At 31.7% G+C, this 15,069-nt stretch overlaps 1 protein-coding gene across 1 annotated transcript; it reads right to left on the bottom strand.

Moving 5' to 3' along the window:
- Positions 1 to 2,948: 2,948 nt before the first annotated feature.
- On the bottom strand, positions 2,949 to 14,808 carry LOC133336383 (LIM/homeobox protein Lhx3-like). The gene is made up of 4 exons (XM_061544678.1): positions 14,681 to 14,808; positions 4,527 to 4,701; positions 3,213 to 3,415; positions 2,949 to 3,145 (listed from the first exon to the last, which is right to left on the bottom strand). Exons 1-4 carry the CDS (start codon positions 14,802 to 14,804, stop codon positions 2,949 to 2,951), a joined length of 699 nt encoding a protein of 232 aa, XP_061400662.1. The 5' UTR covers positions 14,805 to 14,808.
- Between the last annotated feature and the right edge of the window lie 261 nt (positions 14,809 to 15,069).

Raw genomic sequence — 15,069 nt, 5'->3', positions numbered from 1 at the left:
AAATTCTAACATATTTGGAAACAAAATAAAAACTGGGTCTAGAAGCTTTTTCCATGGCCTATCCAATGGTACATAGTCTAGGGGTGCATTAGGTCGAATTTTCGCACAGTGGGCTGAAACGAATTTCATAGGGGTTTTCTTATATTGGAAATAACTAAAATTCTAACATATTTGGAAACAAAATAAAAACTGGGTCTAGAAGCTCTTTCCATGGCCTATCCAATGGTACATAGTCTAGGGGTGCATTAGGTCGAATTTTCGCACAGTGGGCTGAAAAGAATTTCATAGGGGTTTTCTTATATTGGAAATAACTAAAATTCTAACATATTTGGAAACAAAATAAAAACTGGGTCTAGAAGCTCTTTCCATGGCCTATCCAATGGTACATAGTCTAGGGGTGCATTAGGTCGAATTTTCGCACAGTGGGCTGAAACGAATTTCATAGGGGTTTTCTTATATTGGAAATAACTAAAATTCTAACATATTTGGAAACAAAATAAAAACTGGGTCTAGAAGCTCTTTCCAAGGCCTATCCAATGGTACGTAGTCTAGGGGTGCATTAGGTCGAATTTTTGCACAGTGGACCGAAACGAATTTTACATAAGCTTTTCTTATATTCTAAATTACTAAAGTTTAAATTGTGATATGCAATGAAAGCGTAACATAGACAATGAAAGTCACTATAATACATAAACATACAAGCAATATATAAATATACATACACATTTTTGTACTTATATAAAAACATAAATAATTTCCACATATTTAAAAAAAATAGAAAACATACAAGTAATAAAACGCATTAACAACACAAAACATATTTACATTACAGTAAAATAAAAATAATATTTTAAATAAAATTATACAAAATTACATAAAAACATAGCAAACATTATATAAAATTACAAATTAATATATTATAAAGAAGCCCAATGATGATGCGTGCACATGGATTAAACATAGTGTTCTTGCGACAATAACTCCACCACCAATGAATTTACCTGTGAAGTAAGTGTTTAAATTAGTTTAAATTTTAACAAATAAATGTTTTCTCTTTATATAGTTTATTAAATTAATTTGTTACAAATTCGAATTTACAGTCACATTTAAATTAGTTAATATTTTGCCAAATAATTGTTTCCTCTTTATAAAGGTCATTGAATTTATTTGTTCTAAATTCAAATTTACAGTCACTTACACTCTGTTATATTGTATAACAAAACTGTCATACTGGACACAACCACACATACTGGTGGGTGTCTTCGCTTTTCAAATTTGAATTTATTTTCACGCACATGCGTTATTGAAACGGAATGAAATGGAATGGAACATTAAGGTATTTGCATAAAAAATAAGAAAAAACATTATTTGGAAACAAATTGAATGTTTATCTACTTTTGTTATGTAATAATAAAAAAATTGCTGGTTATACGACGTTGAAACGAAGTGGAATGGAACAGTGTTTTTGGATTCCACACAAATTGGTGTGGGAAATGTATAATGGATGAGATATTAAAGAGAACCCCGGTGATAGGAGGAATGAATAGGTCTTTGGAACGAAATGGAATGAAACACTGTTTCTGGAAAATATTGGAATAATGTGAAACGATTGGAATGGAACAGGGGATTTTGAGGAATAACACACAATTTTCATTTGCAAATTATGTAGAGAACATTGTGTGGTTATTGCGGCTCACAAAAATTTTGCCCATAAGGAATTGGGAGCGTTGGAACGAAATGGAATGAAACAATTTATTTGGTTTTGTATAAAATGGATCGGGAAATGTTTGAATGAATATACAGTGAATGTAATAGAGTGTGGTAAAGTGGAATATGTTGAAATAAATTGGAACGATTGGAAAGGAACAACGTTTTTTGAAGAATAAACAAATGTTTTGGGTTTAAAACGTAAGTAGGTTTTACCAGGTTGCAAAAGCTTTGCTAATCAAGTATTAGGGGCATTGGAACGAAATGGAATGGAACGCTGTATGTTGGATTAGTACATAATATATATATGGACATTTCAAAATGAGTAGATATTGAATATAAATGCCTGTTGTGACTTGGAAAATGTTGGAATCTAGTGGAACGATTGAATTGAAACAGGTGTTTTTGGGGAAAACACATTGGAACGATATGGAATGAAACACAATATTTCGATAAGTACAAAATGGATTGTTAAATGTTTTAAATAATAGATTTTGAATATAATGGCGTCTTGTGATTTGGAACCTGGTGGAATAAAGTGAAACGATTGGAATGGAACAGAGGATTTTTGCCTAATTACAAATATTTAAATTTAAAAATAATATGGGGTGTATTTTTAGGTTATTGAATCTAGAAAATATATTGCCAATGTAGAATTAGTGGAGTTGGAACGAAATGGAATGGAACACTGTATTTCGATTAGTAAAAACTGGATTAAAAAATGTTTTAATTAATAGATTTACAATGTAATGGCGATTTATAAATTGGAACATGTTGAAATAAGGTGGAACGATTGGAATGGAACAGGGGTTTTAAGGAATAACTCAAAAATTGTATATAACAACGATGCTGGGGATATTATTTGGTTAATATAGGCTGAAGAAAAAATTTCCGGTGGGGAGTTAGGGTCGTTTTGGGCTCATAATTCCGAACCTCCATAAATTTGTTATTATTTGAATATTTTTTTAATATTTCATTCATTGTGCCCGTTTTGTTCCAATTTTAGCTACGTCCCTGCTTCACCGACTAGCCTCGATAAGATTAGCAAACACTTCGATAACTAAGTGACCATTGAATTCTGCTTCGTTTTGCATGAGACAATGTTATCTATCGGACACTTTATAAAATTCATTGTGCGGAACGATACAATGAATGGAAGTGAGTAATAAAAGGGGGAATGGTGGAAATTTCCTCCATAGAATATATTTTTTCAATTCTTAGAAATTCTTCATTGTCCATACTTACCGATTTTGAAACCAGACTTGTACAACTCTCATATCCAACCCCGTATCCTGTGACAATTGTTCTCGCACATGTCGCGCAGGTTTCGGACTGTTATTGTAGGCGGTTTTCAGCGTTTCCAATTGTTTGGCGGTTATTGTGGTGCGTGGTCGTTTATTCGGCTGGTCACCATCCAGCGAGCCATCCAAATATAAACCTGGAGAGAAGAAAGGATAAACTTTTTATTTAATATTTTCAAAGAAGGAATTTTCCCGCAGACCTACCTTTCGCCTTAGCCTCTTCATAGTCCCGTTTACACACTAGCTTACGATCTTCCATGAGGTAGAATTCATCGCCGGTATTTAGGGTACGCGAACAGATCGTACATAGGAAACACTGCAGGTGATAGACATTGTCTTGTGCCCGACGGACAACTTGCGTCGGCGGTATACCCATATCACAAGCGGAACATTTCGTTCCGTAACGCCTATTAGAAGACCCAAACATTGGGAAAGGACAAAGGGTGGTTATTATTAATTAAATTACTTTTAACAAAGATGGTGGTTTAATAATGAATATTAAAAAGAGGGTGGAAGATATATTCTTATTAGAGACCCCCAAAAAAAATATATATATAATTCTCGAAGGACCAATAAACCCTGGTTTTGGAAGACCAATAAGTCTACTTATTGGAGTCTACTTATTGGAGGACCAATAAGTCTTCTTATTGGTGTACCAACAAATCTTCATATTGGAGAATCACTAAGTCTACTTATGGGAGAACCAATATTTCTTATTATTGGCGACTAATAAGTATTCTTATTGGGGGACCAAAACTCTTCTTATTGGAGTACCAATAAGTCTAATTATTGGAGGACCAATAAGTCTACTTATTGAAGGACCAATAAGTCTACTTATTGGAGGACAAATAAGTCTACTTATTGGAGGGCCAATAAGTCTACTTTTTGGAGGAGCAATAATCCTACTTATTGGAGAACTAATAAGTCTACTTATTGGAGGACCAAAATTTATACTTATTGGAATACCAATAAGTCTTTTTATTGGATAATCAATAAGTCTTTTTATTTGATAATCAATAAGTCTTCTTATTGGGGGACCAATAAGTCTTCTTGTTGGAGGACTAATAAGTCTTCTTATTGGAATACCAATAAGTATACTTATTGGAGAATCAATAATTCGACTTATTGAAGCCTACTTATTGGAGGACCAATTAGTCTACTTATTGGAGGATCAATAAGTACTTATTGGGGGACCAATAAGTCTTCTAATTGGAAGACCAAAAAGTCTTCTTATTGGAGAACCAATAAGTGTTCTTATTGGAGAGTCAATAATTGTTCTTATTGGGGGACGAATAAATGTTATTATATGAAGAGCAACAATACTTCTTATTGGACAACAAGTAAGAATTCTTATTAGATGACCAATATGTCTTCTTATCAGAATTCTATGAGGCTTTTTTTATTCGAATACCAATAGTTTTTCTTATTAGAATACTAAAGAGGTGTTCCATAGACCTTCCCAGCACCTTCGTATTGGGATAAATTCCTTTTCCGAATCATCTACCGAAATTTACTTACTTAAAAAAATCCTCCTTGCAAAACAGCTGGCCATTGCGGGCGAAACATTTATCATTCAGCTGGGCATGACATTCGCTGCACTGCAAACACTTGGCATGCCACGTTCGGTCTAGCACCTTTAAAACGAATCGATCCAATATCAGTTCATGACAGCCACCACATTTCGGGATTGTTGCTGTAAATAAATGATGAAGAAGAAGAGAAACAAAATGAAATACATTGCTACATAAAATAGGCAGTAAAATAAATGGAGGAAGAAAAGCAAGTCAATGAAGGAGGTGGAGTAGACAAGGATTGCTTTCAAGAAGGAAAAAATTGATAAATGGTCGGGATGGGCTTCAAGAAAAAATAAAAATGCCTTTAATCCTTAAAGTAAGGCAATGAAGTTTTTAGCAGAGGACTTTTAATGGAGATATACACACATATACATTACTTTATCCTTTATAATGTCTCTGTGTATGTGTGTGTCCCATTTTAAATAATTTATTAGCTTATGTTCATTTTAAAGTTGCTGTAATACAATAAAAAAATAAACTCTAAAACTTCTTTTGAAATTAATTATTTATTTATCAAAAAGGATAACTGTTATCCTTCTCGCTCAAATCCTTTATCCATTTTATTTGCCAAAATAAAATGTCATACATCATTAATTTCTGTAACCTAATTTTGTCGGGGAGAATTTTTGCAAAAAAATCATCATAAATGACGACAAGAACAACCAAACACACATATTTGTGGGAAATTTAGAAGAGAGGGAGGTCCTCTGTAATATTTTCTATTGAAGATATTTTTCAAATACTGTGGACCTTTTCCACAGGAATTGTCTGGAATTTGATATATGACGTATTTGTAATGGAAAATAAATAAAAAGTCCTGAATATTTTTTGTATGGAAGATGGACAGTGGTTTTCTTTGGCCTAGAAACTTCATAATATTCTTTAATGAAGTTCCAAATAAAATGTCAATTCCACTGTTTGAAATCCTCTATAAAAAACTTTAAATATTCATTGCCCCACGTTGTGCGCCATTTGAAAATTTATCTCACAATTTGAATGTAATTAGAAAACGTTCATATAAAAAAAACCAAAAAACTCATTGGCCAACATTGGGCGATGTTTAAAAATATAACGCCACATTTCCAATAAATTTTATTCTACGTAAATAAAAACTGTTTACCAAAAAATATTCAGCCTATTTTCAGGTACGTAATATTTCATACAAAATTAGATCCCATATCGCATTACTATTTGCAGCATTTTGAACTCACCTTTTTCAAAATGTTTAACATTTTTTATACATGAATATTTAAAATAAAAATATTAAATAAAGCGTTGCCCCACATTGGGCCCATTTGGAAAATCTACGACCGCATTTGCTAATCGATTTTAATTTTGGTATTTGGAATTTTATATGAGGAGAATAAATCTTTATGCAAAAAAGTCTGTGTCCAAATCGATATCTCGGCCGAAGCTGTTTTCAGAACGGTTCCTGTCACGTTGGGCTCAATTTATATATTAAGTCATGACAATTGAATGAACATTTTATCAGAGTGTGGATATAATGCACCTGCCTTAAAAGTGTAATATTTGAAAAGTAAATTGCAAATTGTATTGCCTTATGTTGGGCGCCATTAGGAAATTTCAAGCATTGTAATTATTTTATTTTTTATACCCACAGTCTTATGTCTAATCAGGGTATATACACTTTGATACGGCAATTGGTCTTAGACCCCATGTTTCTTTAATCCAAATTCGTTTAAAAAAATTTACAGCCGATTTACAAATGTTCACCCGTCTGTCTGGCCGGCTGGTGCGCACGATAACTCTCGAAAGGATTAACCGATTTTATCCAAACTTTTCACATCGTAATATTTCTACCAAACTTAGTTCAAGTTCAAAGATGGGGAATATCGATCCACTCCTTCTGGTACCTCCCCCACAGAATGGGCAACATTTTGCAGAAAATTAATTTTGTAAAATCGTGCGAACGGGCTATCCGATTTGAACCAAACTTTACTCAACCTATTACCGTGAGCAAGTCTGGTTTAAGTGCGAATATGGGACCCCCACAAATGTTCAAAATTTTCAATATTTACAAACTCAATATTAGGCGAATGGAATGTCCGATTTGAACCATACCCAGATCATGTTCTCTCTCAGAACTAGTCAGCATTTTGGTAAATTTTATTAAATTGAAACGAATTAAATAACTGATTTGATCAACATTAAATCCGAAACCTTTTTGATAAACACCTCTGCAAACCATAGGCTGACGCTTTTTTACTTTTTTTGTATATTTAAAGAGCGTAGAAGAACTCATTCACATCATCTTCTGGATAAAAGAGCATAAACGACTTAAAAAATAAAATATTTGTTTATACCACTTTGGACGCCATTGTGATATTTAGTCAGATTTTCTAAGCGATTGCTAGAAGTTTGGTATTTGGGATTCTCTGTTAATGCCTCACATTGGACGCCAGTGGAAAATTTTAAACATGTTGTTTGTATTTTTTTTAAACATAAATACCACAAGAGCGTAGACGGACTTGTTAACAACTTCTTTTTGATATAAAATGATAGGCAATAGTCTAAAAAAATTAAATATTTTTCTGCCTCACACTGGGCCCATTATGAAATTTGGTCCGATTTTTCAAACGATTACCAAAAATGAGATATGTGGGGTTCTCAGTAATACTTACAAAATAATATTTGTATAGCACTTGTTCTAATGACATCTTTTTCTACTGTATTTTCAGTTAAAAGTTAAAAAAAAATGTTAATGCATTTCGTTGGGAGCAATTTTGACATTTTACTTCTTTTGCTTGTAATATTTTTATTTTCTACTTAAGAAGCTTAGAAGAACCCTGTGATCAACATCTTCTGGATAACAGATGAAGATCAACCTTATAGTTAAATATTTTTTTTCAGACTATGGGTGACAATATTAAATTCCGTCAGATTTTCCACAGGTATTGTCAGAATTTTGGTAATTGGGATTCTCAGTATTTCTTTGTTATAGACCTACTTATAACGATACATTTCACCCTAACTAAAGAGTAAAAAAAATATTGGTGGGCAATCTAAGTATAAAATATCTCAATGGCGCCCCACATTGGGCGCCATTAACAAAATTTACCCACACGAATATTATTTTGCATTTTGTTTTTAATTTCTCAGGGTATTGTAATGGAATAGAAAATCTTACTAGCAAATTGAACAGCATATAGAGCTGTATAATTTAATTAGAATGAATAGAGAGTGTTCTATGTTGGGCGCCAACATTTACAAAACATGTTCTATAATTTGTTTGCCACCTGTTTATTTAAATTTAAATACAATTGGCTATAATTAACTACTTATATCTAGTTTCGAAATTTTAAATAACAAAATGTGGATTTTGTATTGCCCCATGTTGGGCGCCACTTGCAGTTATACAACTTAGAACTTTTGTATTTAAAAAATAAATAAATATTTACGCCTAGCCTTAAAATATAGATACAATTACAGAAAAGTCTTAAAAAAAAAATAAAATGGAAGACTTGGGCGCCAGTAAAAAAATTCTCAGAGTATTATTATAGAATAGAAATCTCATCCAGTAAATTTAATAATTCACACTTTTCCACAAAACTTGATAATATAGAACATTCTCCATGTTGGGCGCCATCATTTGCAAAAAATATTAAACGTTGTTTTATGCTTTCAATTTGTTGTAATTTGATTATAAGTTTTTAAAAAAAATTCATTTGTGCGCCATTTTTAAATTGAAAGTAGAGTTTATCAACGGATTCGTTAATAAATTTGTTGACGGATTTTTAGAGGTTAGAAATTAATCGTTTAAAAGTAATCAAATCTTCAAATGTCCTCTCTATAAAAATCTTACAAAGGGCGTCTAAAACGAAAATGGATACTATAAGCTGTTTTAGAGCTATCTTGAATATATTTCCTTAAAGCTATTTAAAATCCCTAAACCAATGACCCGTTTATAGTTATTTTAACATTTATGTTTGAATGCAATCCACACCACATTAGAGTGGCTTTTACTCTCTGTATTAAACACACACATATTATTTATAACAACAAAACGAACAAAAAATTGCAACAACAAAAAGGCTAACCTACCTTAAAAAATGTTGCATGTGCTTGAAATGTTTTATAGTTTATAGTTCCATAAACTAAATTCGACATCATCAGCAGCAGCAACAACAACAACATTAAACACACATTGTGTATGATGCGAATGTCACGTACAAAAAAAAAAAAAAAAACACAAACACAAACCCAAACCCTCTTTCAAACAATACTACTACTGCTACTAAAAAACAAAAAGAAGCCTCAGCTCGTGCCATAAAGTAGCTCAAAATAGGTGTGCCGGCACTGCCGCATTCAGCTTATGATACGCTAATCCCAATTCATGTAACTTTTTGTTGCTGTTTTTTTTTAAAGTAATGTTTAAAGGAGTGCCACTTTATACCACAAAAGCTAAGTGGCACATTCTGTTATGTTCTGGCCATAGAAAATCCATGCAATAATGGTCATCATCCCATATCGACAGGGATGGTCATCCCCTATTCTTTGTTTTTTATGTTTTTCTTCTTTTAGTTGTTGTTGCTTTTTAACAAGGTAACTACCAAATAGTCTGACTTGACCTGCGACCCATTCAAACTAATGTTATGTCAAATGTGCAGTTAGCTAACATGAGACCTGGCAAACATATGCCAATAAAATAAATGCTTTTAAAGAGATGTTTATGAACAGTTTACAACAAACATGTGAAAACCTTTTACAACAACAATATACATTTTTTTTATTTTTAAGGGTTTACACATAGTTTTAACTAAATTTAGGTTAAAGGGTATTTTAGTTTTTTATCCATGGGGGTTTAATGGTGCAATAAGGAAATTTATATTGGATTCTAATGGCGCCCAACGTGAGTCAGAAAAAAAAACAAAAAAAAATTGTCTTCGTTTTAAGGCAGTATTTGTTTATAATGGCATCAAAATACATGATTCGGGAATTTCTTTTGTTTGTAAGAGGAAAATAATGCGCCCAACGTGAGGCAACGTCGATAAGTTTCTAAATAAAATTTAATTTTTCTATATGAATGGACTTCAAATGGCGCCCAATGTTGGACAGTGAAAATTACAGAATCTTTAAATTAATTGCAGAAACTAAAATGCTATATTGAAGCCAATTCATTTCTAAAAAAATATATATACATTTGTCAATGGCGCCCAATGTGAAGGCACGGGATTTTTCATAATTTGAACAAACCATAGGTTGGAGAAACCAGATTAGAAGGTACTATTTTTAAGGAAGAAAACAATTTCATCGGATCTAAAATTTATATTTTTAATGAAGAATTTAGAGAACATATGTAGATCTCTAAGGTTGGATTTTAAAACTTATTCTATTAAATGTTATAAGAGCCATAAGTTTTCAAGGACTAGTGGACAAGTAAGAGTAGCTCTACTAATTTTTTTTGGTGCTAAGAGTCCAATAAGCTTTATTTATTTAAAAAATGGTACGAAATTATATAGTGTAAAATTTTCCTTCCTAAAATATAATATGAGAAGATGATTAATTAAAAAAAAAAACAATTTTCGTATATATTTATTAAAAAAATATGGAAAGGCAATACTAATCGTAAAATGGGGTCACCAAATATATAACTTCATTACATGTAATATATTGCATATATTTTAAATTTTTATATTAAAAAATAATCTGTATTTAAAATCAGTAGGCCTATTCTGTAACTTTTTAAAAACATTTGATATTATCTGGTTGTCTTATTTAAAACTAGTTCGTCCAAACATGGGGCAAATAATGTAGTTCTATAGCAATACCCGGATATCGAACTCCTCACATTTGACCAGTACTTTTGCGTACCAACCCTTCTTCTACTTCTTAGAAATAAATCCAAACATTAAATCTTACCATTTTCTCCTATTTCTTCCAAAGATTCTACTATATCTTCTATAGATTCGGTAAATATTTGTACGCACTCCATTATAATTGCCTGACATGTTAGACGCGCCATCATATCCTTGGCCTCTCAAATATGTCTGATTCAAACCCAAACGAATTACTGTGTTTATTATGAAGGTCCAAAATTCTTTTTCTGTTAATCCTTCGCGTAGCAAAGGAAACATTCACAGACTTCTTTAGATACCTTGTCAAAAATCGTATACATATATAGGATCATCCGCTAAAACCAATAAGAATACAGCACTTTTCACTTCTTTAACAATAGACTTTTGGATGTATTCTCCAATTAGTTCAATTAACCCGTTCAGTATTCTGGAACTGAGGTATGTTGCATTTTTGGGTGTACTCTCCAAACATTTTCTAAGTTTACATCCGTAGTAGATTTGTTTAGATTGACATCATTGTCAAAATACAACCATGTATTTGATTACCGATTAACTAACGAAGAATGAATGATGATGAAATAAAAATTAGACGCCTTTCTAGTGAATGCGGTCAAAGAGATAACAACGACCCCGGGGAGGGTGCAATTGCGAGGACATATAGCAAGCAAAAGTCTATGGCAAAAGGGGCCTTGGTAAATACATTTAAAACAGGTGACTTTGTAGTGATACGGAATGTGGATACCACGATAGGGACCAATAAAAAGTTAGTGCCAAAATATAAAGGTCCTTATGTAGTTAGAAAAGTATTACCGAATGACCGATATGTGATAAAAGGTATTGAAAACTGCCAGATCACATAAATACCTTACGATGTAGTAATTGAAGCCTGCAATATAAGGCTTTGGAAATCAGAAGACTAAGGTAGGGGCACCTAGGGCTGCTCTTACTAATATTTTATTGTATTATATTGTATATAGTAGAATGTAAGTAGTATAATTAGTTGGTGACCGGGTTGGTCACAACCGTCAGGTTGGCCGAGCTGTAGTAAATTTGTTTAGATTGAAATTATTGTCAAAATACAACCATGTAATAGATTACCGACTATCAATTAGATCATAAGATTCAAATGTAACGAAGAAAGAATGATGATGAAATAAAAAGTAGACGCCATTCTAGTGAATGCAGTCAATGAGATAACAAATCTAACGACAGTATTCAGACGGCTTTACTTCCCCTCAAGACGATGTCTTCTCTTTCACACAATAAAATTGTCTCAAAGACCACTTTAACTTGTTTGTCGTAACATGTTCTATACAATTTGAAACATGTATCATTCTCGATATAAAGTCCTGAGTCCTCATCATCGCATCTTTGTGGTATTCCTTTTTTTGTGGGCGGTGAGACTTTCTATAGCACCTTTCAAATTTGTATGTGCGTGCGACAGAAGTAATTTTGGGACTTGGTGGTTACCTTTACCGCACTTTTTATAAATATGAATATGCGATACAAGAAACTAGGGGGGCAGGGCCGGGCAGGATATAATTAAAATGAAAAACAACTCAATTCGAACACTTTTGTACGTATAAGAACAAATGAAAATACTATGCGATTTTTAATAGTTTATCCATAAACTATGCCCATCTTTAAACTTTTAATGTGGTTTGGCATATTATCCACCAATTTCTTTATAATTTCATCTGGGATTTTGTTACATTCCTCTTGTGTATGTAGACATTTGGAGAATTCTGGTGGATTTTTTTTTGCAAAACTTAAATTATTTAAAGAAAAAAACATATTTTCGGGAGGGATTCTACTCTTAGAAAATATTCCCTCTTACGGACTGAGCCATTTTATTTGCACTGCTCGCAGTTAGGGTTTTCGGAATTAAATCCGAATGTTTGGATTAATCAAGTTTTTTCATATGTGCTTATGCGATGTAACAATGCCCCACGAATTTTACCATTATTTGCTTAAGAACATTTTGTATTATTAACAAAAATGTCATATTTCCTATCACAATTTAACATTAGATGCATACAAATTTCTTGGTCCTTTGTTTTCTGTGACAGATTTGAATTTCAAATAAAAAACATTATTTTTCCCGCTATTGGACATCCATACGATATAAAGGTCACACAAAGATGTCATTTCAGACAAAAACAACTCAGTAATTTTTTTATCCAATTGATTCGAAAGTTTTTGTAACGTATTCAGTTTTACCTGTAATATAGTCAATATAAAAAAATTCCGATTCATATTTTGAAATTTCCTACGATTATTGCTTCTGATGTGAGGGCAAATGCAATAGTGGTATAAATCGAAAATCGGATTTTTGAGTTAATAAAACACAATTTTTATCAGACATCATATTGTGTAAAAAAACAGTGTAAGTGTGTGTTTCTTCTAAACTTCGATTTTTCGAAACATTTGAGGTTTTAAATATCGTTTTGTAACATGCAACATTGGGACATAAATAATTTTATTTCAAATAAGTTTTTAAAATAGATTCGGCGGGAATTTTACTAAGAAAAAAATTAAGGAAACTGATGAAGATCAGTGGAGAGATTCGGAACTATACTGGGATAAGAGAACATTCCAATCCAATTCTCACTAATAAATCGTTGTTTTATAAAAAAAACTACAAACTGGGATTACGACTGACTACACTGACCAAAAAAGGTCAAATGGAATACCAATTAATCTCTTCGGAATCTTTTGTCATAGATTCCTAGGTTTTTTTAGGTTTTAAAAAATTTGAACTTGGTCTATTCTCTATTATTCAAGAAAACATATTCTTGAATAAAAACAGTATGTAATAGAAATCAACCAGGAAGTACCCATAAATACAAACTCATTTTATGGTGTTTTCTGAAAAAAAAAAATTAAAAATTATTTCTATTTTTCGTGTGCTATAATTGCATTAAATCTGTCCTATGTGTGTGTATTTTTCTTTTATCAGATAAAAAATAATCGATTTCCAAACTGTTTTTGTTTTCAAAAAGGCAAAGAAAAACTATTTTTTAATTTCAGGGATTATTTTTTAAAATATTTCTTTTTATTTCTCTTTGAGCCGATGTTATTCTTGGAGATTTTTTTTTTATCTTTAAAGACATCTGTATTATTTACAAAATATTAAAAACTCCAATATAAATATGGTCATAAAACCTCTTATGTCTATACCGATGTGATGATCATATTTTATAAGTAGAAATTCGTCACAATGTCATACAGGTGTTTATGTACACAAAAGGAATGGAGATAAATCAGAGCATATACTTAGGATCTCAACCCATTCTGAGCCAAATTATGCATGTCCGCCTGGATGTAAATATATATTTTTATCCCATTTAATATCCAATTGCGATGTAATCTGGCAGGGAGCAATATTCGGGTTCACGGTCCACACCTATTGAAACTTGTAAGTATCGTTTCCGACAAAGCTTCCCATGGAATTTATGAACCAATGAAATGTTTGGTCGATTCAACTCACATGCAAAATTTCACTTTAGCAAAAATTGACATAAGCTGCTGTTTAAATCAGTTCAGATGTTGATATAGTATTCCTAAATTCTAATAGCACCTTAAAGTGGTGTCATTTTTCTATAGTTTTTTTATTTGTAATTTTTTTGTGAATTAAATTTTCTGCTAGATATCATTTGGATGTTACATATTGTTAGACAATTTTTTGACGAAGAGATTTATATCCTTTGGTTCTAACATGGTATTTCCCAAGATTCAATTTTCGAAACCGATTTTTATTCTCTAAAAAAACTGTTATTAGCAATCAATAGTGGGCGTATAGCTTTTTTATATTGAAAACCAAATTATTTTGGTTTTGAAACTTGTCATAAATATGAAATGGGCTTTATCTGCCGTTGGAACCATGTTTTGCTGTATTTTTTTAGGTTTCAATTCGTTATTCTCCCTCACATTTAAAAAACTTAAACATTTTTATTGAAAATCTGTCTTTGTGGTGTAGATTTTTAAGGAATTTGGTCCTGATGAAATTGATTTTTTTGTTATTTTTTGTTTTTTTTAGTATCCTCAATGGTCCAGAGTCCACCACAGATATTGGATTTTTGTAAATATATATTTTTTGTCCAAGAAAATTATTCCTTTGGACATGAATTGTCGTTTTTAACGTTCTTCAAAATGTATCTACAGCGACGGCTCAATAAATTTATCTTCCAAATATATTTCTCAAATATATATAGTCCTTTTTTATTTTAGAATGTCCTTTAATCCTTTATTTTTATCGGAATTCTTTTCTTGGAACACTTACACAATAGAAATTCGGGTAATTGACTTAAATTGATTGGCGGTATGCGATCATCACATTTATCACTGCTGGCACTGCTGCTGGACAGAAAGTCACTTTTAAACATCATTAATTTCAAAAGTTCCATGCTTGTGGAAACGACATCCGACGGTAGTGACAGCTCGGGGGCTTTACGTACGGTGTTGTCGTTTAGGTGGCAACACCGTTTTTTATTTTATAGATTTTTTTATTTTTCAAAAATTTTCACAGTTATTAATTTAGAATATTATTAGCACAACACAAACATGTTTGAACATGCAAAAATTTTTTAATTTAAATTTTTGTGTAATTAATTATTTTTTTGTTTTCTAATTTTTGAATTTTTAAAGTGATTTTTAGGGGGTATTTTTTTT

This window comes from Musca vetustissima, unplaced genomic scaffold (assembly GCF_032173495.1).
Source record: "Musca vetustissima isolate MV318-11 ecotype Yass unplaced genomic scaffold, APGP_CSIRO_Mvet_v1 utg182161, whole genome shotgun sequence".
NCBI lineage: Eukaryota > Metazoa > Arthropoda > Insecta > Diptera > Muscidae > Musca > Musca vetustissima.
The sequence above is the reverse complement of the archived record's forward strand: the minus strand, read 5'-3'. Positions and strand labels throughout refer to the sequence as shown.

Bases quoted from the DNA above. Each gene is read 5' to 3' on its own strand.
- LOC133336383 (XM_061544678.1), bottom strand. From the start codon at position 14,804: ATGGAACTTTTGAAATTAATGATGTTTAAAAGTGACTTTCTGTCCAGC. The intron at 3,416-4,526 runs GTAAGTAAATTT...GTCTTCTAATAG, and splicing joins TGCAAGGAGGATTTTTTTAA to GCGTTACGGAACGAAATGTT. The intron at 3,146-3,212 runs GTAGGTCTGCGG...TCTTCTCTCCAG, and splicing joins TGAAGAGGCTAAGGCGAAAG to GTTTATATTTGGATGGCTCG.